Below are 22,199 nucleotides of genomic sequence, written 5' to 3'. Positions count from 1 at the left end.
AAAAAACCTACACAACTCTGCTTATTTGTACTGCCCCAAAGAAGAACTCTGCTGAATTAATTGCATCGGATTTCCGATGTTGTGTTTCACTCACCACTCAAGTGCCAAATTGTAAAGTCTCTAAATGATGTACTAGCTGGTTGTTGATTCCGAGACGCAAATCTATCTTGCGATCGACTGTGAGAGATGAGCACGAGAAGAGAAATAGTAAAACCTCGCTCGTAGGGAGTGATCGAAGACTACGGCTAGCTAGATAGTCTGCTAATAAGACGAGCGACCAGGCCTGTCTTTTTTGTGAAGTAGAGACAGGTTTGTCCGTGCGCTCAATCTTCCAAGGACTGGGACGTAGACGATGATCTTGGATCCAGACCGCTGGTGCACGGATCGGACGGTTGCCAGGAGTCGCAACGGTCATTGTGGCCACTGAGGTATAGTAGCCGTCACCGAGCGAGCCATGCCTGTGTGCACGTAGATTAGATAGCTTGGATATTTGGACTATACAAGGACGACGGACGGATGGATCGCGAAGCAACACATTGCATGATGCGTATGTATTGACTGCTTGCTACTCAACTGGGGACGAAATGCATATGCCGCTAGTGCTAGCGTTGTGGTGTAGGAATTAATAGGGACCTAGCGCGCACGTTCCCGAGAGAAGAATCTCATATGCATGGAGTGCTAAATAAAATTTATTTGCGAAACCTCTTTAGGGATGAGTGTAACTTTTCGCGATGAATCTAATGACTGTAATTAGCCGATGATTGGATACAGTGATGCTACGTACAACAACTATCCTCTAATCACGCGGTGAAAGGTCTCATTAAATTCTTCAGGGTTCCTAGCGCAGGGGCTGTGAAGCTGATTTTGTAAACTGGCTTTGTTCGACACCGTAATTAGCGGTCAAAATGTTACTATTCCTAGCACAAGAACAAACCAAACAACAAGACCAGAGAGAGAGAGCGCGCGCGCTCGACCTAGACAATATACAGAATATACCGGCGAATGCCGGGAACGATCGAATTGAAGAGAAATATAAATCTTGAGCAACGTATACGCAGTACGTCGTCGTCGATCCAGGTTCGAGATATATACTAGCTTAGCTGCAGGCCAGTGTAGGAGTATGCATGTGGAGGGTACCACCGCCTGCCGGCCGGGATGGATGGTCGTCAGGTGGTCCGCCCATTCCCAATAATGCAAATATGACGATCGAGCGAGATATTTTCACCTTATCCCTTTTCATTCACTAGTACACGGACTACTCCCATCGGATCCCCATCCGATCCGATCCTTGTCACGTACCGGACGGACACGAATAATCTCACGTCCCTAGCTACCTCTGCCTCCACATCACACTGCTGCTAGTCAAGCTCGTGCGTGCAGACTCTGCCTCCGCTCTGCTCTTAGCCGCAACCCCAAAAAAAAAGCAGTACAGGCCCTCCCAATCAGCAGCGACAGGCCCTCCCAATCCTGCCAACCAGTACAGCATTATTGATGATGTGCATGCATATATGAGAAGACGCATTCATGTTTTTCTTCAGATCTTGGCCAAAAAGAAAAAAAACAAACAAAATTCAGATCTTGGCAGCATGCCGCAAGTGTTTTGCGTTAGCTTCTGCCTTCGCCTTCCGGCTCAGCTCACTTGGCCTGGTCATGCATATGGTTGCTGTTGCATCAAATGTACTCGTAGTAGTAGCTAGTTAATCTCCTCGGAAAGGATATTAACCAAACATTATTACCATGCATTGGGGTGGGGTGGGGGCTTGTACCTTCAGCAGTACAGCTTGCGACTCGCACCGCTCTCTTAGCAGTGAGTGAAGTGACACCACACCACACGCACAGCAAAAGGGCGTAACGTCCTATCCTCCTTGATCCTTGAGTTGGGTACAAACAATCAGCAGTTAACTTTAAGGGCAAATATCATAACATGTTGTAAGGTAGCAAGCCGAATACTGAGATGGAGCTTAAGAAATTTTACGAGAAAGACAAGGAGGCTATATATTCACAGTGAATAACTAACTAGTGTACGAGTAAACTGAGAGATAGGCTATAAATATTCAAATGGTCAGCATTCAACTATATTATTAATCTTGCTCAATCTGATCGACAAAATCAACAACAGTAAGTTTGATTTTTGTGGCCGGTGCAAGCATCTTGCCATTGGTGCAAATAAAAATCCTATAGTACAATTAATCGTCCTTGTTCCCCCAAGAGTTAAAGTATGGTTTAATTTAATAATAAAGTTGCAAACTTCAACATTAGTGAGTCATCAACGCACTAACTAACCCAGCAAGCATCCCCTCGCCTAATCGCGTGCTCCTACGCTAATTGTATCGCCACACATGGCGGATAACCAACGGATTTTTGGGTCATCACCGGCGATGTGATCATCTATCTTATCTAGGGGTGGTAATGGGCCATGACCCTAATGGCCTCTTCACAGCCCAATAAAGCCTTTAAATTTTTTAGTTCAAAAATATATATGTTTAGAATCCGGCCCTTTTAGGGCCCGATCCTTAGATTTTCTAGTTCAAAATGTTAGCCCTTTACCACCCCTGATCTTATCCCATCCAGATTTCGCGGGGGCCCACTCGCCAGATGATCCAAGATGCAGCGCACCTAGCTAGCGCGCCACGGACACCGTAGCACGGGTTTTCCACACGTGGGTAGGCCCGCGCCACCTCATCATCCACTCCGTCTTCTCGGGCCTGGTTCGTCCGGTCCTCCCGGGCCCGCCTGGCGGTGGGTGCTGGCGGCTGCCGGCGAGCTCACCGGGAGGTGGCGGCACCGCTCGCCTCGCCGCTATTTAAGCGGCCGGCAGCTGGGAGAGTGAGCAAGGCACACTCCTCTCCTCTCCTCTCCTGCTGCAGTCCCACTAGCCATGGATCCAACCAAGGTACAAGCCATGCATCCAGGCCTGTTTCTTTTTCGTATTAACTAATAATTATTAATCTCTAGGACTCTAGCTAGTAGTAGTATTTAGTAGAAATGGAATAATAATTGTATACTAGCTAATCGATGGTTGCATTGCATACGGCGGCATGCAGTTCCGGCCGTCGAGCGCGCACGACGGCGGCGTGACGACGACGAACGCCGGCGCGCCGGTGTGGAACGACAACGAGGCCCTGACGGTGGGCCCGCGCGGGCCGATCCTGCTGGAGGACTACCACCTGATCGAGAAGGTGGCCCACTTCGCCCGCGAGCGCATCCCGGAGCGCGTGGTCCACGCGCGCGGCGCCTCCGCCAAGGGCTTCTTCGAGTGCACCCACGACGTGTCGGACCTCACCTGCGCCGACTTCCTCCGCGCCCCCGGCGCCCGCACGCCGGTGATCGTCCGCTTCTCCACGGTGATCCACGAGCGCGGCAGCCCGGAGACGATCCGCGACCCGCGCGGGTTCGCCGTCAAGTTCTACACCCGGGAGGGCAACTGGGACCTGCTGGGCAACAACTTCCCCGTCTTCTTCATCCGCGACGGCATCAAGTTCCCCGACGTGATCCACGCCTTCAAGCCCAACCCGCGGTCGCACGTGCAGGAGTACTGGCGCGTCTTCGACTTCCTCTCGCACCACCCGGAGAGCCTCCACACCTTCTTCTTCCTCTTCGACGACGTCGGCGTGCCCGCCGACTACCGCCACATGGAGGGCTTCGGCGTCAACACCTACACCTTCGTCAGCGCCGCCGGCAAGGCCAGCTACGTCAAGTTCCACTGGAAGCCCGCCTGCGGGGTGCGCTGCATCCTCACCGACGAGGAGGCGGCGCTCGTCGGCGGGCGCAACCACAGCCACGCGACGCAGGACCTGTACGACTCCATCGCCGCCGGCAGCTTCCCCGAGTGGCAGCTGCTGGTGCAGGTGATGGACCCGGACACGGAGGACCGGTACGACTTCGACCCGCTGGACGACACCAAGACGTGGCCCGAGGACCTGCTCCCGCTGCGGCCGGTGGGGCGGCTGGTGCTGGACCGGAACGTGGACAACTTCTTCAACGAGAACGAGCAGCTGGCCTTCGGCCCCGGGCTGGTGGTGCCCGGGATCTACTACTCGGACGACAAGATGCTGCAGTGCCGGGTGTTCGCGTACGCCGACACGCAGCGCTACCGGCTGGGGCCCAACTACCTGATGCTGCCCGTGAACGCGCCGCGCTGCGCGCACCACAACAACCACTACGACGGCGCCATGAACTTCATGCACCGGGACGAGGAGGTGGACTACTACCCGTCGAGGCACGCGCCGCTGCGGCAGGCGCCGCCGGTGCCGGTGCCGGCGAGGCCGCTGGCGGGGAGGAGGGAGAAGGCCACCATCAGGAAGCCCAACGACTTCCAGCAGCCCGGGGAGAGGTACCGCTCGTGGGACGCCGACAGGCAGGAGAGGTTCGTCAGGAGGTTCGCCGACTCGCTGGGACACCCCAAGGTCAGCCAGGAGCTCAGATCCATCTGGATCGACCTGCTCTCAAAGGTATGCTTTGTAATAATAGATGGATGATGCAGTTATTCTTCTTCTCCTTCTTCCATCTGAATTATTCTGAATTTTGTGCGTCATGCATCATGCAGTGCGACGCGTCGCTGGGGAAGAAGATCGCCACCCGCCTCAACGTCAAGCCAAGCATGTGATCGATCCATCTGCAGACAAAGGCAATAGTTGTACGATGGAGTTGTTGTTGTTGAGTCCGTCCTCTGCTAGCTTATATATCGAGCGAGCAATAAGACAGACAGGCGATACGAGCCAGCAGCTAGCAGTGTCGTCTTTGCTGCTGGTTACCACGTCGTCGTCGTTACTGTGTCAGTCCTATATAGGACTATGTCTCATACCCATGTCCTACTCTACTACTACACACTTGAATTGTATTTATCGACGATGGATGAGTTACATCACATTACTGGCTTACTACTAGCTGCTGCTCAAGTACTACTGCTCTACTACTCCACTCTTAATTGAAAGGCAGAGCTCCTGCCATTTGCTTCAACAACAAAAAAAAAAAAATTGCGTTGTTGTGACATTTGTTTGAAATGGTTTGCTAGGGAGCATCCAGAATTTGGATGGTGGATGCATAGGCCTAGATTTGAATTTGACTAGTTGTAGTAGGACTCAAAAGACACTCGAAATCCGCTTTGTTCTCTGGAATCTGTCCGACCAGCGCTCGCCGCCGCCTCCTCCTCCTCCCTCTATATCTCTGCAATCTGGAAGCCGCCGGATCGGCGCTCCCTGATCTCGCAATCTGTTTCAAAGTCGCCGCGCCATGTCCGCCGCCGCCGGCTTCCCCAGTTGGGTGAGGCTGGAGACCGTCGTCCTCCGCAGAGACAAGGACAAGTCTTTCCCGGACGAGGTCAATGCGCCCATCGGGGCGTGCGGCTTCACCTCCTGGGGCGCCTTCTTCCGCTTCGCCTTCTCCTTGGCGGAGCCCCCGCTCATCTCCCACGTCTTCGCGCAGCTGCCGGACTTTCCAAGGAAAGAGCTGCCCTTTGCCATCGTGGGGACCCACCGCCACCTCGCCCTGCTCCGCGTCGGTACCCACTCCAGTCCTCAAGGCACGGCGCAGGAGTTCTTCATCTACGACGCCGGCGACACCTCCAACATCGACAACCCTTTCTCGCTCATACCGCTCCTCCCTTGTACCTTGCCGCACTTGGACTTGATGACCCCCCACCGAGGTCGTGGTCGTCGTTCCAAGGAAGCAGCCCCAGCCAAGCGGGGCCTGCTGGCGGTCAAATCCATGGGCCTCCTGTGCCGAGGAGGCCAAGAACAGCAAGAGTTCGCCGTGGCAGAGCTGCACCTTTTCAAGACCAGCATCTCCGAGGTCTGTGCCGACTGCCGACATCTATCTGCTGAAATCAGCTGGCCGTGAAGAACCTGGCACATGGAGGTCCATGCGTGTGCCCATCCTCTGCAGCGACGCCGACGACATCTGGCAGCTCTGCCTCTGGCAGACCGATGCCGTCGTCCCCGTCGGCCGCTGGCTGTGCTGGGTCGACTACTACCGAGGCATCCTCTTCTGCGACGTGTTCGCGGATCCCAACCCCACCGTCTTCTTCCTCCGGTTCCCTCTCGACAATTTCGCTGCCACTCCCAACCGCAGCAGAGCGTGCAGCTGGCTGTACCGTGGCTTGTCCGCCATCGACGCCGGCCGGGCGCTCAAGTTCGTCGATGTGGCCCGCTACGATGGCATTGGCTATGGGGCGCTCAAGCCTGGCACAGGCTTCACCGTCACCTGCCACACCCTCGCTTTAGACGACGGCATGGTGTGGAACAGCAAGACTCTAGCTGCAGGCAGCAAGGTGTTGTGGAGCAAGGACTGCATGTTCACCTCCGGCGAGCTCTGGTCGTCGGCCGGCAACCCCCCGGAGCGCCTCCCACGCGAGATCCTCATGTTCCCTCAGGTGAACATCGACAGGCCACATGTCGTGCACTTCATCGTCACCGACTTCGTGTACGTGATGAAGAAGATGTGGCTGGTCGCCATCGACATGAACACAGGGACCGTCGAGTCGTGTTGTCAGTATACCAATGGGTTTGAGGACGTTGGAACTGAGAACGAGTACTTGACCAATGTCAGGTCCGGCCTTCCCATGCCCTTCCTCCATTGTGAGTTCTCCAAGTACGCCCATCCCGCAAGGTAACATTGTATTGCATTGCTGCTGGCTTAATTTTATCTACCACCACCTAGCTACTTAATAGTTTTTTTTAGGAAACTACTTCATATATAGTAGATTTTTGCATCTGGTTGCATATTTGTTGCTGCATACATATGCAGGTTGTTTATCAATTTAATCTTTGTCATCGATTTTCAAAAAAAAAATCTTTGTTATCATTTCAGTAGTGGGAGAGCATCCTACCTATTTCTCCAACCAGAACAGTAATGTAGCCTCCAGGCTACATTAATATATAGTGAAAGATGGGCAACATGTTTGTGAACGATAGACTTGTCAATACCTTCTTTCATATGTTGTTGGATTATATTAGCAGTCTGAAGTTGACTGAAGTATAATTTTTTTTCTCGAATACACAGGACATCTGTGTATCTTCGCTGTACAGAAGAAGAAGAAGAAGAAGAAGAAGAAGAAGAAGAAGAAGAAGAAGAAGAAGAAGAAGAAGAAGAAGCCTGGACGCCTACAACGACCTAGTAGGATCCTAGTAGGAACAATCTTATTTTCTATTTTTATGTTGTATGATCGGATAAGACATATCTAGTTTGTGGTGTGTTCCGTAGGTTCGTCAAGAAAAAAAAAATCCGAAGCTCGTTGCCCCCATCCGAAGGACGCTTTGTTCTGGTGCTGGGGGCAAGTGCAAAACCGGCCGCGATGGCGGTGCCAATTATCTGCTTGCAACTATATATGTTCTGCTCATTACAATCCTTTGATAAAAATGACCTAGAATTTTTCACTTTTCAAAGTTTCTTTTTAGAAAAAAAAACTCTAGGTATGATTATTGAGAAAGATTTCAAGTTTTTTTTTTACATTTGTTAGTTTTCACAAGATCGCCGCTGCCCATCAAACTCGTAAGATCCCGTGGAAAGTCTCAACAAATCAACCTACATCAGTAAGTCAATCACAAGAGAATATCAATTTAATGTAGCCTAGAATGAAACGCATTCTGTACAGCCACTAGGGTTCAAAACAAAAACGAAAATTTTCGATTACCGGGAACCGTTTTCGAGATTTTACCGAGATTATGGTGTAAATGAAAATGAAAACAGCTACCGAAAATACAAAAACGAAAATGGTATTTTTATCCGAAACTGAAAGCGAAAATGATTTCAGTCTCTACCGACCGTTTTCGAAAATTACCGTATTTATGCGGTAATTTACCGCCGGTATTACCGTATTTTAGGGATCCTACCGTATTTGAAACCTAGCCCAACACATATTTTCTCGGCCCAATAGCTCGCAGGCTTCCTGCTGGCCCAGCCTTTCAAGTTAACCCTAACCTCAAAATCCCCCACTCCCCACTCCCTGACCCAGTGAGGCAGTGACCCCCCGTGAGGTTGGTTCTTCTCATTCCATTATTGGCTATTGGTTTTGTACTTTGTTATGATAATATGAGTACTAATATATTTTTATATTTGTAGGATAAATTTTCAGAACTAGTCAATGATGATTATGTGGCAAGTGATGATGATGATATGTCTGAGGTTCAGCTATAGGCATAGGCAGCCTGCGGCCCTGCACTAGTACTATTCTTAATGGCATGCTAGTATATGTTTAAGTCCCTATTTGAATTTGGTTAATGATCATGTATGACTTTGTCACGTATACTGTGTGCAACTTTGTGTCATACTATCGTGCATACTACTATGTGTCAGTTATCACAGATTGATTCGATATTTGGATTAATATCTTAATTGAATCTTCACTACTTGCATATGAGATGTATCAAGTCATATTGTTAATGTTATGCTCTATTGTTTGATATGTTTATCGTTTTTTAAATACCATTTTAATAGGTTTCGACCGTTATCAATGTGTTCTCGACCGTATATTTCCGTTTTCGAAATTACCGGAATATCGGCGCCGTTTTCGTTTCCGAAAATACCGTACCGCTTTCGTTTCCGAAAATACCGTACCGCTTTCGTTTCCGATAAAAAAATATGAAAGTAAAAGTGGTGGTGTCTTTCGCCGACCATTTCCGACCGTTTTCATCCCTAACAGCCACAGTATTTCTGCACAGACCTTTGCCAGTCCTCCCAGAAACAGCAGGGGAAAAAAGGAAGAGAAAGCAAAAACAAATTAAAATGACTCTCAAGATAATCTGCTCAAGGATCCCGTCCAATGTGCAGCACCGAGATCCTAGCTAATCAGCTAACCCTATTTGTGCACGTCAAAATAGCCTCCTTCAACCGCTCTTTGTCCAGTGTCGTCTCCACCATTACCTGCGCAGAAAAAATAGAAGCAAATGAAAAAAAAAAGCGATATTGTATTCAATCTATACTCTCTGTTTGCCTAAACAGCCATTTAGTCCGTTTAAACAGCGCCTAAACGGTGGTCACCCGTATTGTTTAGACCCTAAACGGTGAATTAAACAGTTTGACCGTTTATTTAAACCGTCTAAACCGCCTAATTAGATTCGAGTTAAACGTGATTAAATGAGCTAAATGACCATTTAATTTATAATTTAGTCTATAGGAGGATTACAACTACCACAATCAATATCGAACTAATTAGCATCGTAAGTATATGAAATGTCTCAGGATTTAGATATCTTCCAAAAAGATTATTTGGTAGAATAGTTAATTTTTACATGTGCATATTTGACATTATATCATATTTGACATTTACGTACATAAAATATGTATATTTTAGCATATTTGATATTTACGTACATAAAATATGTATATTTTAGTGTTACCATGCCAAATCGTTTAAACCGTTTAACTCTGTCTAAACGCCGTTTAAACAGCCTAAACGCTAAACAAAGGGTGGCCGACTGTTTACCATTTAGCGTTTAGGATAACATTGTCTATACTTAGCAATTATGTTCATTGAACCTGCTTGTGAACTTAAAAGTCCATACCTCTTGCACATTGTTCCCATACCGTGCGAGCAGCTTGTATTTCGGACCAACCACAGGTGCCATGTAAACCTGGCAAGAGAAATCTATTTATTTAGGGAATAAAAGATTTCAGTGGAGGGATCCCAATAACCAAGTTGCGGATCTTATACCTGAAAGGTTGGAGCTAACCCTGGGCTTTGGAAGAATCGTCCTTTATAAACATCTCTTACATCCTCTATTTTTCGCATCTCCTCCATAAGGGCATCCACCTCAGGCCACTAGAAATATTCAAATCGTACATAAAAGGGTGAGTCCACATTGCAGAACAAGGCACTTAATGAAGACCAGGAAACATGAAACGAACAAAAGTAGATCAGTACAAGGCCTTATACTTGATACATGTACACAACCATTGCAGGACCCGAATTATCTAGGCATTGGTACACTCAACAAATATTTACATATCTCTGAAATGAACATGTGACTTTGATCAAAGACAACCAAAAAAGGACTACGATTCTGTTTTTTAAGGAAAAGGGACTATGATTCTAAGACCCCAAAATCATAAGTAGGAAGATCCCAAGCTTAAAATACCGAATTGAATTCAGGTAGAGCACTCCAAGTTCTTCATGGACTCTTAACACAGACATGTCCCTAGGACAACACAAACCCCATGTGTGGTGTGCACACATGCGATACAGGCCCCATCAGCGGAGATGGAATAAAGTGTACCATTGCACGAAGGCTTGGTTCTCATGGTACACACTATGCTTTTGCAAGACAGAACTCCACACCCTTAAAAATATTCATTATTTAAACCATGTTTAATGAAAGATGAGATCGTGCAAACCTCAAAATCTGCTTGTACAGGTTCAAGAGCTCCACCTAGTGATAAGTCCTCACCAATGACTGCTTCCAAAGCACCTACCGATGGATTTGGCTGCATAGCACAGGAAGGGGCAAGAATTAACAAAAGAAATTCTGAAAATCACAAATTTAACATGCTGAAAACTTAAGAGATAAAGGGATAAGCCCAGTACCTTTACATCTTTAAGTGACAAAAATATGCGGTTATTATTATAGTCCAGTTGAATAACTTTAGCATCCACAACCTGCAAATGAAAAAAAATGTATCTCAAGAACTATAATATTATGAGCGTTTTAGCAGTATTGAAAAAGAATAGAGTGTTTCTGTGAGAGTTGAAGGTAGAAAGATAAAATCAGAAGGAAAATAGATGACAATCTATAAGGGCTTCTCTAACATTTTGTCAACATAATCATATCTTTTCCAAGCAAAAGATATTGATCTGCAGTACCTATTAGAGCATATGGAAGAGATCCGATAGGATCCTGCTGTTATGGTAGGGGATAGAATTTGTTAGGATTGATTATTGATTATAAATTTGTAATCACTGTAAAAAGTCATAGCAAAACTGGTAGCGACTTGTACTAGAAAACAAGTGTAATCCCCCCTAAACAATAAAATATGTTGACATACGATTGCTTGAGATCCAAGCCACCATATACTATATAAATAGTCTACGAGGCTCAATACATATCATCCAATATTCGCAGTATATTCATCATCTCACAGTACCAATAGTCCAGCAACTAAAAGAGGGAGAAGATCAATAATGGGAGCATCACAACTGCAAATTGCCTACCTGACTAATTTTGTAAGAAACTGCTGGATCTAAGGTATCATCCCAAGATACTTCCCATTGCTGAATCAATGCAGGAACCCCTTCAACCTTTGAACGAAATAGTCAGCTGCCAATACTTCATGAAAAATCATACAATGACAGATGGAAGATGGAACTGGACCTACCTCGACAAATATCCCAAAGTAAACAAATCGCTTGATAGTGCATTGAACAATATCTCCAACATTAAGCTTAGCCTGCATAATAAGGCAGTAGTGAATAGTGAATACCGTGCAAACCAATTAGAGTAATAGAGAGAGCGTATTTCCATTTCAGCTACAAGTAGGATTACAAAGATGTTATGGATTCGAGTCATGAGCTCGTACTGCACACAGACTGAAAGAGTTATATATTCCATACAAGACTTATCGATTCCCCTGCTACTTGCTGTTAGATATCAGTGCTTTGCACTTAGATAATTTAAACTTTTTATGCTAAATTTATTTTTATGTTAGGAGAAAAGTACCATCAGAGTTTTCTTCTTCTGAATCAATTCTTCACTCTCTTTTGGCTTCATAGAGAAAAATATCTTCTTTGAGTTTCTGTCAGCCAGGACAACTGACACTCGGAGTCTCTGCGAAACAACAGTGTTAAGTACAATAATAAAGATGCAACAGAAAGATAAGACAGTAAATCCGGATGCATACTTGACCAATAAATGAAGACAAAAACTTGGATTTCTCTTGGTTGTATGCCCGAAGAGGATCTTCAAACTTCGGCTTAGATGGAAGAGATTCTTGATCCTCACCAGCTACTTCTGAGACTGAGCTAGATTCAGGTTCTATGTTACTGTCATGAATCTCATAACCATCCTCTAATCCCAGACTCTGCTTGTACAAGGAAGGATCACCACCCTTCCTTCTTAACCAAGTCTCAAAAGCTAAGAATTTCCATTTTGTAGCAAGATTACGGTATGGCAAGAAACCTATCAGTGAGTCAAGTGACACCTAGCAAGGAAGTCGTAACAGAGCTCAGACAAGAACAATGCAATAGTTTGATAAAATAGGCGAATATTCAAAAACGAGCTAAAAACTTACAACAAATCCCTTTGGACTGCAATTTATCAGCTCCACCTCAACTTTTTCCCCAGTACTTGCATAATGCTCTAACCTAGTCCAGTCACTCTCGGTGATGTCCTGCATTAGTGACTCAGTAACTTAAGATTCATATAAATGTCAAGTATACAAGTACAACCCTATATGGAGAACATCTCATCACATCACTGAAGCTACATCCACTCTAACAAGTTTTGGGGTGTTCTGAAAAACCTTGAGATACTGAAGCTAAAATATCAGTAAATTACCTCAAGTTTTGATGGTAAGACATTTCCCCCATCATCAACATAATTCCTATTATCAGTAGCATTCATCTTTTCATCAACTGGAGATGGCAATATTTCAGCAGATAGATTTTCTCTACAAAGTAATAACCAGCATGTTAGTTAGGTGACAGCATGCATAAACCTTCACGATACGATATTTCAAAAAGCAAAAGAGCATGGAACAATGGAATGTTCTTAAAATGTTACCAAAATAATACATGTGCACATGTCATAACCACCTATCTAGTCATGCAACTGCAAGTCTCGGTGCGGAGTAAAGAATAAAATGTGCATGAAACATGGTAAGGAAGTTCATAAAATAAGTAAGGTTTTAGGATATTAGCACAAAAATAGCAAAATGCATGTGTATTAGATAATTTTGTAATGAAAAGCACGTGAATACCATGACGAGAAAATACAGGAATGGAACAGATCTTTCACAACCACTGTAAAAATCCCTACTTTTTAACTAGCATGTCAGTAATATTTCCATGTGAGCTTCAAATAAGGATGCAGATATCAATTGGTAAAAGTTATATGCTAAAATATAATTGCATTGTCCCAGTTCCAGAAGAAAAGTACCTTTTAGGTTTTCCTTGTAAGAAAGCCTGCATAGAGAAATTGTTGCTAGTAGCTGATTGGTTATCCACTGAACCAGGAGAATTATTAGTTTCTTGAATGACAGTTTGACTGGATGGCTGTAGTCCTTGAAAACACCAACATTATATTAGCGTGATAGTTGAAAAGAAACAAATTACAGCTTCCTCATGCCTTCCTTACCTGCACTAGAATCGTCATCAAGCCCAGATGGTTCATGAACGTTTTCAATCACTAATTTTGCGCCAAGACCTGAAATTTCGAACATATTTACAGCATGAGCTTCCAAGGAATAGTTTGCGTGTTCGAGAGAAAAAAAAAGAACAGTTTGCTTTTTGGGTCACAAATTTGGGGGCATTGCGATTCACCATTAGTTTCAAGCTCAAAATCGCGGCTATCCTCTGCAGCAGAAATAGTGGCAGCACTAGCGGAGGCATGGTCCTGGTCTGGATTAGCGATATCTTTTGTAACATCATCTTTTGTAACATCTGGCTTTTGAAGAAGAGAAATGTTTGTTAAGTCCTCATTCATATCTTTCCTCATTTTCAGGTTAATGTTTGGCTTCATTTTCAGCTTTGACTTCAAATCATCATCCTCACTCTCACTGTGATGCACGGTGGGTTTCCGCAAGGTGACATCCACATCAGTTGTTCTTGGGAGGCTCCCCACTTCACTGTTATTTGTTGCAGCAGCTAAACTCTCTTTGCTAGGCCAACTATCTTGTACCGGAGTGCCCCGTACTATTGGCTTGCTCCCAATTGGCCGTGACAAGGTCTCCCAATTGGTCTGAGACAGAGAAGGCTCGTCTTGCTTCGGTTTGCTTCCTGCTGGTCGCAGTAAAGTCAACGGAGGCCCGTCTTGTTTCGGTTTTCCCATCACAGGCCTTGAAATATTCAAAGAACTCTTGCCTTCAACTGGCTTGCTTATTGCCGGTTGTCTCGTATTCATTGGGGATACACTTTCCGGTGTTTTGAAAGCCTGATCCTTCTTATTAGCATCCAAGAACTCCCTCAAAATATCATCTAACTTGTCCTTTTTAGTGGCAATCAGTTTCTCTACATCGAGGGATGAGGCATCTGGGTCTGACTTCTTAACCAGAATCTGAAATAATGATCACGAGACATACAAGTCATGCTAATTGTTTGTAGATAGAAAAAAAATGAAGCAATATAAATCATGCATTCCAAACACAATATCAAGTGGGTTGTGTCATGGTGTACATCAGATAGCATCACGCACAACATGTCAGAAGCAGTAGCCACGCATGGCACAGAGTATTTTATAGGATTGGCATGGTTTCATAATTACTACCAAGGTAATAACTGAAGGTATGAACTATGAAGCAATCGCAGCCACGGGCCACGGCTAAGTTAGAGTGCTAAACCGCAAATAAATGCCGCTGCGACCATGCTAGAAACGATCCTTTTACTGAAAAAATGTGCCAATGTGAAATCCCAGCACGAATTTCTACCGAAAGGGTGCAGAAGACGACATTTTTATCCTACTCATCATAGTATTATCTAGGCATGGGATGATTAGCACTAGAAATACATAGAAATGGGGCGACCTTTGCGAGGGTGAGCTTGGGGTCCTCTCCGAGGAAGCGGCCGAAATCCAGCTCCATCTTGTCCCACTTGTCCAGCGGCGGCAGGTCCCCTCCGTCCCCGCCTACGCGCGGCGGCGGCACCCGGAGGAGGCGCAGCCGTCCGGCGGGGCCGGAGCGAGAGGCGCCGCCGCGCCGGCGGAGGAAGAAGGGGCGCGACGCGGCGGCTCCGGAGCCCGCGAAGACGCCGGCCGCGGGGGCGGCGCCGGCGAAGGCTTCCATGGCCGGAGGGCAGGAGGAAGGCGAAGTGGGGGACGCCGTAACGGATAAAGCGAGCGTGGGCCTTTCGGGTGCGCCGGTGCGGCGTCGACGGCTGGATTTCGGACACGTGGCACCATCTGGACCGCCCGATGGGCAAACAGAGCTCGTGTCCGCCCAGCAGGGTGGAAAGATTCGCGGTCGGCTGGCCCCGCTAGCTGGATGATGAATTGATGATATCGATCTCTACTCACCGCGGAGGAGAAAATGAATGCTGTTTATATCGGGAATATGAATGCTGTTTATATTGATTATTATAAACAGAACGACTAGGGCCCTGTTTTGGTTCCAGGGATTTTTTTAAGTCACTGGAACTTTTTAGTATTTAAAAGTATTAAATAAATATTAATTATAAAACTAACCGCAGAACTCTGGGGCTAAACTGCGAGACGAATCTAATGAGGTATATTAATCTATGATTAGCGAATGGTTACTGTAGTATCAATGTAGCAAATTATGAATTAATTAGGCTCATTAGATTCGTCTCGCGAATTAGCACTCAGTTGTTAAAAACATTTATAAACAAATTTTATTTAATACTATAAAATATTAAGATTCTTTTTGATGTGATAGGGACTTATGAAAAAAGTCTGGGAGCCAAACAGGGCCTAGCTATTGCCTACAGTTTAGATGGGAGTATTTAGACACGCATTAAAGTGGTAAATGTATACTAATAACAAAACAATTACAAATTCCATCTGTAATAAACAATGAAACGAATTTATTAAATCTAATTAATCCATCAGTAGCAAATATTTACTGTAGCATCACATTATCAAATCATGGTGCAATTAGACTCAAAAGATTCGTCTCGCAATTTACACGCGAACTGTGCAATTGATTTTTTATTTTGTCCATATTCAATGTTCCATGCATGTATCCAAACATTCGATGTGATATTTCTAGTCAAAAAATTTTTAGATCTAAACTAGGCCTTAGCCCTTGTTTAGTTGCAAAGTTCAAAATTCCAAAAAAAATTCCGGCACCTGCATGGAGACTTAAATCTAGACGAAATAAAAAACGCATTGCACAGTTTGCTTGTAAATCGCGAGGCAAATCTAATGAACCTAATTAGACCATAATTAGACACTAAATTTCTACATTAATGCTGCAGTAAACAACCTCTAATGATAGATTAATTAGGCTCATTAAATTCATCTCGCGATTTACAGACGAGTTCTGTAATTCATTTTTTAATTAGTCTATGTTTAGTACTTCAAAAAATTTATACAGCGCAACTAAACAAGGCCTTAGTTTTTTTGATCAGATCATTTTTTCAATACACATTAATGATATAGTGGATGTGTACGTCCGATCCTTTCCGTTCGTTTAGAACAAGCTAATCAATTTTGAAATTGAAGTAATTAGTTTGTTATAAATCTCCGTAGTTTAAGTTTGTTCAAATTTGTTAGTGTCCTTTCTTTTCAAATTATAGTTCGTTTTAAATTTCTAGATCTATATATATAGTTTTTACTATATAGATTTACGGTATATCCAGATATATAGCAAAAATAACTATATCTCTAAGAAATTTAAAAATAGTTTATAATTTAGAACTACCCGCATAACCTACGTTTATTTATTGCAGATTTTAGACACTTGTTTTCAGTAGAGAATAATTGATTTGTTGTCAGTTTGAAAGTTTTGTTTTCCTGCCCTATTTGACTTCATTTGGAAGGTGCGAATAATCAATGGGAGCATCAGTACTGCATCAACATCTGAACGTGTGGTCCAGTTTGTGGCACGTGCGTACACAGCATCAAAAAGGAAGAATAACCAGGTGGTCTAGTGTGCAGTCTACGCCGCCTCTTCTGTTCTCCTTTTTTTTTTGCCTACATGTCCTGCGAATAAATTATAGGCTAACTAACGGACTATGTCGGCTATTAAAGTGTTATCTCGAAGGGTCATTTGGATCCATGCCACTACAATTTCACGATTTTTGATTTCATGTTGAAATCGATGCCATTGAGTGGCATGATTTTCAACGTGAAACCCAATTTCACGGAGTTGTGGTGGCATGAATCGAATTTTCACTATCTCTAAAGTTCAGAAATAACAGATATCGGTATGGAAAATGCTATGTTACTTACCCATACTTAATTTCACCACAATGTTATTAACTGATAGGAGGAGGAGGAGAGAGGAGTAAAAAGGAAAGAAACTTGTGTATTATATTGTGCCACCCGTAGTGTATTGTAAGTGTCCAAATAAATCAGCACGAGTACAGTCGAAGACGAAATATCCGCGGAGAAAAGAATGGGAAACCATTGAATGCTTTATTCCATCATCATATATGGTCACTGACTTATTTGGTGCGGATGACATCGACAAGATTATTCTTTATTTCGGCACGTAGAGTGGTGGCTTTTAGCCTTTTACCACTTACTCCCTCCTATTTTTATAAAGTATAGTATAACATGACACTCTCTTTCAAGTAACACTTTGATCATTCATTTGTCATATATTATATCACTTGGTTACAAACTTATAATCATGGTAAAATATATTTGATTATAAATCCAGTCATATAAAGTTTACATTGTAAAAAATAGTAAAATTATTAGTCAAAAATTGCAAAGTTTGAATTTTGATATGCGTGTGCATCTTATATAAATAGATGGAGGGAGTATAAGGGGAAAGACTTGTACTACTCTTGGTTTAAGTTGAAGAGAACTAATATAATAGAAGAAAATATGACTAACATAGTAAGAGAAGTATTATAAGTGGCATTGAGCCAGTGGAATCCAACGTGGGAGAGAGAGAAAATAGAAGAGAGAAATAATCGAGCGAATCACCGACAAAAAAGTGGACGGATAGGCTCTCACACGGGTTCATATTGCATAGAGAGCATTAAAGATGGCGGGACCTGCCACCACCACTAGGGCCCTGTTTGGTTGCGCGATGTAAAATTTTTGAAAAAACATCTTTCTATATTTGAAGTACTAAATATAGACTAATCACAAAAATAATTACAGAACTCGTCTGTAAATCGCGAGACGAATCTAATGAGCCTAATTAATCTGTCATTAGAGGTCATTTACTGTAGCATTACTGTAGCAATTTAGCATCTAATTACAGTCTAATTAGGTTCGTTAGATTCGTCTCGCCATTTACAGACAGCAGTCGCAATGCGTTTTTTATTTCGTCTAGATTTAAATCTCCATGCAGGTGCCGGAATTTTTTTTTTGGAATTTTGGTTTTTGCATCTAAACACGGGCTAGGCTGACATGGCCTTTGTTACTGCCGACAGCAGGTTGTATCATAAACCTTGCTCTAAGTAAATTACTAGTACGTATTATAAGCTGTCGATGTAGCAAATGTATGCAAGGAGGTGGCGACCACAGAGTTGTGGCCGCAGGGGGTCGATCGATGATCTCTTTGGGCGCCTGCATGAGAGGCGTACGTGAGCACACGTAACCATACCCCTGACCATCTCTCTCACACACACATCTCTGCTAGCTGCAATAATCCTGTCCTGATTAACCCATTCGCTGTCTACTCAAATTGCTTAATCTTGCTCTCCATCGCCAAGCCCCTCCCTCTCTCTTTAATTTGTATAACAATATGCCACTATTACTACATTAATTAGTCAAACACTCTTTGATTTGTGCATCTTTAATCCCGGCCAGAACCCCCACACGTACACATATGTGGACACCGTCAATCGAACGTATGTGTACATGTATATGTATCTAAACATAACACATATTTAGATGTACAACAAATGCTGTATAATTTGGAATGGAGAAACGCAATAATATACTCAACTATATATATTGATTCTGCATATAGTGGAGTAGCCTGCACCGATTCGATCTTACATTGGTAGGAGTGACTCGTTAGTCGTTCTCTCACTACCGGATTCCTCTTCTTTGCCGAGTGCTCCGCTTTAGACACTCGTTCGCTGAGTGTATTATTTCGTGCACTTGGCAAATGAGCTCGTTGCCGAGTACCTGTGTTTAAGCCCTCGGCAAAATATATTACACTCGGCGTATATCCGATTTCTGGTAGTGCCTATATTCGGATGATTTTTATGTGCACCTTCAATCCTTTATAATTTAAATATTTATACTAGTTCGTCAAAATAAAATCTTATTTAGAAAAAATAGTACTATAAAGTTGGAGGTACATCAAAGTTACCGATTTGCATCCCATTCAAAAGATGTTGATAGATCCCTGCTGCATCCGATCCGCTGCATGATATGCCTGCGTGTACGTCCCCTTCCTCATCGAATCTTTGCAGTACAGGTAGCTTTTTTTTCCTCCTCCAAGTGACCAGTGTCCGATCCTTGTGCGTGGGCCACTTCCTTGTTCGATCCTATCTCTTCTTATCCACTCTGCATGCATGCATCATCAATTGCATGCATGCTTCTGTGTCACGTCTGTGTGGCATCGAGGATCTACAAGGCCTAGATTGCAATATTGCAAAAACATTAAAGTAACTAAGATAGATTATCCATTCATGTTGCATTTAGTATGCATGGCTGATAAAAGTAGCATTAGTAAACTGGGCTTCTTGTCCACAAGTGGTACGGTGGATACATCTTCTTTTTTTTCTTTGCGAGTAACACAAAAGGTAGATATTTTGATTAAGACTTGGGGTATGAACTAGTTTGTTGTTTCAAGTCCTGTGGATCATCACAACTACCCCCAAATATAAAGTAAAGCGTCGCTCACAAAACTAAAAGGATCCAGCAAATAAAACGGGAATGAGTCTAGTCCAAGTCCGTAACATATTATATATCCACTTGCATTGGCTGCCGTACGTACCTGTCAATAGTGTCACCACCAGAACACTTGGACGCATTCGGATCTCATATCTAAAGCGTAATTTAACAGCTATATTTATGTCCTACGTGTGGATATCTTGAACATAGAATAAAATATTAATTAACTGGGTTAGCATTGTTTGTACAACAAGATTACTCATTAGCCACACAAACCTCTTTTGTTTCCAATTTCGTTCATGCATCTATACTATAAGGATTCATAGAAATTAAAACACTTCTCACCAAAACTAGCTCACATACCCACCTCACAAGTTCTATTTTTGGGCCCACATGGACACACCGAATGTTTGACAGGGGAGAATGGCAGACTGAAATCATCGCGCATCCCCGTTGAGTCGCGATCCCGCGCCCCCCTCCGCCGGTTTTTTTGGCAGCGTTCGCCTGTCTACCCACCTGCCCGCTCAACACGGTACCCCCTCCCCGATCTCCGCTGATTCTTCTATCGCAAAAAACAGGAGTCGCGGCGCAACGTCGGGTTGCTGTCCTCGCTCCGCCCTCGTTACGGCGTTGGCGCCCTCGCGACACTGCTGCTGTCACTCCGCCCTAGCTGTGCCGCCGCTCCGTCCGTGGCGGATCCGCGCCGGCCCCATCGCCGATCTGCGTCCCCAGCTCCGCACCGTTCGCGCCGTCCCGGCGGATCCGCGACGCCTGGCCGCCGGTCCACCCCAGACGCCGCTCCGTCCTCGCCCCCCGGATGCCGCCTCCCCATCCCAACACGGTACCTGTCCTGCACCTCCTCGCCTCATGCGTTGCCTCCCCATGCTCCGCCTCCGGCCTCCGGGTCCGCCGCAGCCGTGCCGGCGGCGCCCTCCGCCCTGACGCGCACCGGTTGCCCCCTCAGCCGGACGCCGGGCCCCGCGGACGGAGCGACCTCCGGCCTCCGGGTCTCCAAATAGGAAGCCAGAGAGATGGAGGTGGAGCTCGATTTGGAGGCTGCGGAGATCGATTCGTCGGTGGCGGAGGTCGATTTGGTGGCGGCTGAGGTTGATCCGGCAGCGGAACCGCAACTGGCCGAATCCCGCCGCCGCGCAGCTAGCCGAGGCAAGGCCCTTCGCTGGCGGCGAAGGTGGGGGCGCCACCGCCTTCAACCGTGCCGGGTGCGGCCGCCGTGACGCGCGGAGGTTGCGGCCACCTGACGCCCCACTTGCGAGTGTGGGCGCCTCCAAGCTCGATGCCGCGGTCAGCTGCCGGGATTCCATCTCCCCCTCCGGGCCTTCGAGCGCACCGGGCCAGCGGGCCCCTCCGGCCTCCCTAGTGCTCCACGGCTCGCCCGTGCCTGGCCGCGTACTGCTGCGCACAGTGAGGATTTCTTCAATCTTCGGGTTAGGTTTTGGGGATTTGGGGATTTCCATTATTTAATCTCTTTTTGGCCCTGAGATTTGGGCCACTGCTCCGTTTCTTCCTACTCAGATCTGTGTCGCAAGGTTATCTCCTACCCGCGCTATGTCTGGTATGTGGGGGAAGAAAGGGTCTGTGTTCTTGGTTTCTGAAAATTGCATCGTTTTTTTGTTTTTTTGTAAATGCCACTATGCCAGGATCTAAACTTGCCAGACAAATGTCTCATCACAGGTTTTTGAAAGCCAAGAAGTTCGGTGCGGAGATGCTGAAATGGAGGAAGGACTTCGGAGCCGACACCATCCTTGAGGTGATAGTATTATCATTAATGGTATTCAATTGATAGTGTTATCGTGAATGCTGGCAGTGGGTTCAAGTTGATCTGTGTGAAGGGCTTCATTGACCCAAAAATGTCATCCAAGATTCATGTAAATGCCAGGAATTATGTTCCATTCTTAGATGTCATTTGTTTGCTATAACATACATATATATCTTTCTTCTGTCTGTAGGTTCTTGGTTCGAACTAACTACCAGAGCAAGCTTCTTGAAGTAATAGACTCGAGGTAGGTGGAGATGGCATTCATCTGAACTCATTCTCTAGATATTTTCAACCTTAAGTTCTTGACATTTGTTCATGCTTATACATTGTGTTGCCAGAATTCCTGGGTGGTTCATGCACATGTAGTGACAAGGGTGGTTATCTTGGATCAAACAAAGGGCCATGAAATGATCCTTATATATTGAAGGTGCCATTTATGCATTGCGTTTACCTGGATAACTTTCATCTATATGCTATACTTGTTTTATTATGTACTGATAAATGTATTATTTGTAGCTGATACATAATCTGGAGGATGGATGTGTGAGGGAAATCAAACCTGTTTAGAGCATCTCCAGCAGTTTGGCAAATCGAGTTGCTATCTTTGATTTTTGGCAAAAACGTTAAAAATACTCCTCCAACAGTTTGGCAAAAGACTTGGCAATTTTTGGCAACTTGGGAAAAACCAGCCTCCAGCGCATAAATATACGCGCGCGGCGCGCGGTTGGCATCGTGGTTTCTAGTCAGGTGGGAGGGTGAAAAAAGAAATAAATAACAGAGAAGGGTTCCTGATT

General features: G+C 45.0%; 3 protein-coding genes and 1 long non-coding RNA gene across 7 annotated transcripts; 3 read left to right on the top strand and 1 right to left on the bottom strand.

Moving 5' to 3' along the window:
- Positions 1-2,741: 2,741 nt before the first annotated feature.
- LOC120654421 (catalase isozyme 3) lies at positions 2,742-4,880 on the top strand. The gene is made up of 4 exons (XM_039931945.1): positions 2,742-2,893; positions 3,045-4,451; positions 4,547-4,634; positions 4,677-4,880. Exons 1-3 carry the CDS (start codon positions 2,879-2,881, stop codon positions 4,604-4,606), a joined length of 1,482 nt encoding a protein of 493 aa, XP_039787879.1. The 5' UTR covers positions 2,742-2,878; the 3' UTR covers positions 4,607-4,634; positions 4,677-4,880.
- Positions 4,881-5,836: 956 nt separating this feature from the next.
- LOC120654422 lies at positions 5,837-7,195 on the top strand. Its single transcript, XM_039931946.1, has 2 exons — positions 5,837-6,606; positions 7,000-7,195. Exons 1-2 carry the CDS (start codon positions 5,861-5,863, stop codon positions 7,112-7,114), a joined length of 861 nt encoding a protein of 286 aa, XP_039787880.1. The 5' UTR covers positions 5,837-5,860; the 3' UTR covers positions 7,115-7,195.
- Positions 7,196-8,535: 1,340 nt separating this feature from the next.
- Positions 8,536-14,973, bottom strand: LOC120654418. Its single transcript, XM_039931943.1, has 15 exons — positions 14,668-14,973; positions 13,469-14,201; positions 13,284-13,352; positions 13,086-13,209; positions 12,486-12,597; positions 12,220-12,318; positions 11,830-12,129; positions 11,649-11,756; positions 11,308-11,379; positions 11,144-11,230; positions 10,520-10,591; positions 10,330-10,419; positions 9,650-9,757; positions 9,501-9,569; positions 8,536-8,859 (listed from the first exon to the last, which is right to left on the bottom strand). Exons 1-15 carry the CDS (start codon positions 14,923-14,925, stop codon positions 8,785-8,787), a joined length of 2,376 nt encoding a protein of 791 aa, XP_039787877.1. The 5' UTR covers positions 14,926-14,973; the 3' UTR covers positions 8,536-8,784.
- A 6,147-nt stretch (positions 14,974-21,120) lies between these two features.
- LOC120653892 lies at positions 21,121-21,974 on the top strand. 4 transcript variants are annotated; one of them, XR_005666886.1, is made up of 5 exons: positions 21,144-21,220; positions 21,321-21,514; positions 21,596-21,649; positions 21,744-21,832; positions 21,922-21,974. It is a non-coding gene; the product is annotated as an uncharacterized LOC120653892 (long non-coding RNA). The 4 variants fall into 4 exon arrangements; XR_005666885.1 differs by having other exon boundaries at positions 21,153-21,220; positions 21,321-21,396; XR_005666883.1 differs by having other exon boundaries at positions 21,121-21,514.
- The last annotated feature ends 225 nt before the right edge of the window (positions 21,975-22,199 follow it).

The sequence above is a fragment of the Panicum virgatum genome, chromosome 1N (genome assembly GCF_016808335.1).
Source record: "Panicum virgatum strain AP13 chromosome 1N, P.virgatum_v5, whole genome shotgun sequence".
Taxonomy (NCBI): domain Eukaryota; kingdom Viridiplantae; phylum Streptophyta; class Magnoliopsida; order Poales; family Poaceae; genus Panicum; species Panicum virgatum.
This window is presented reverse-complemented; position numbering and strand designations above follow the sequence as displayed.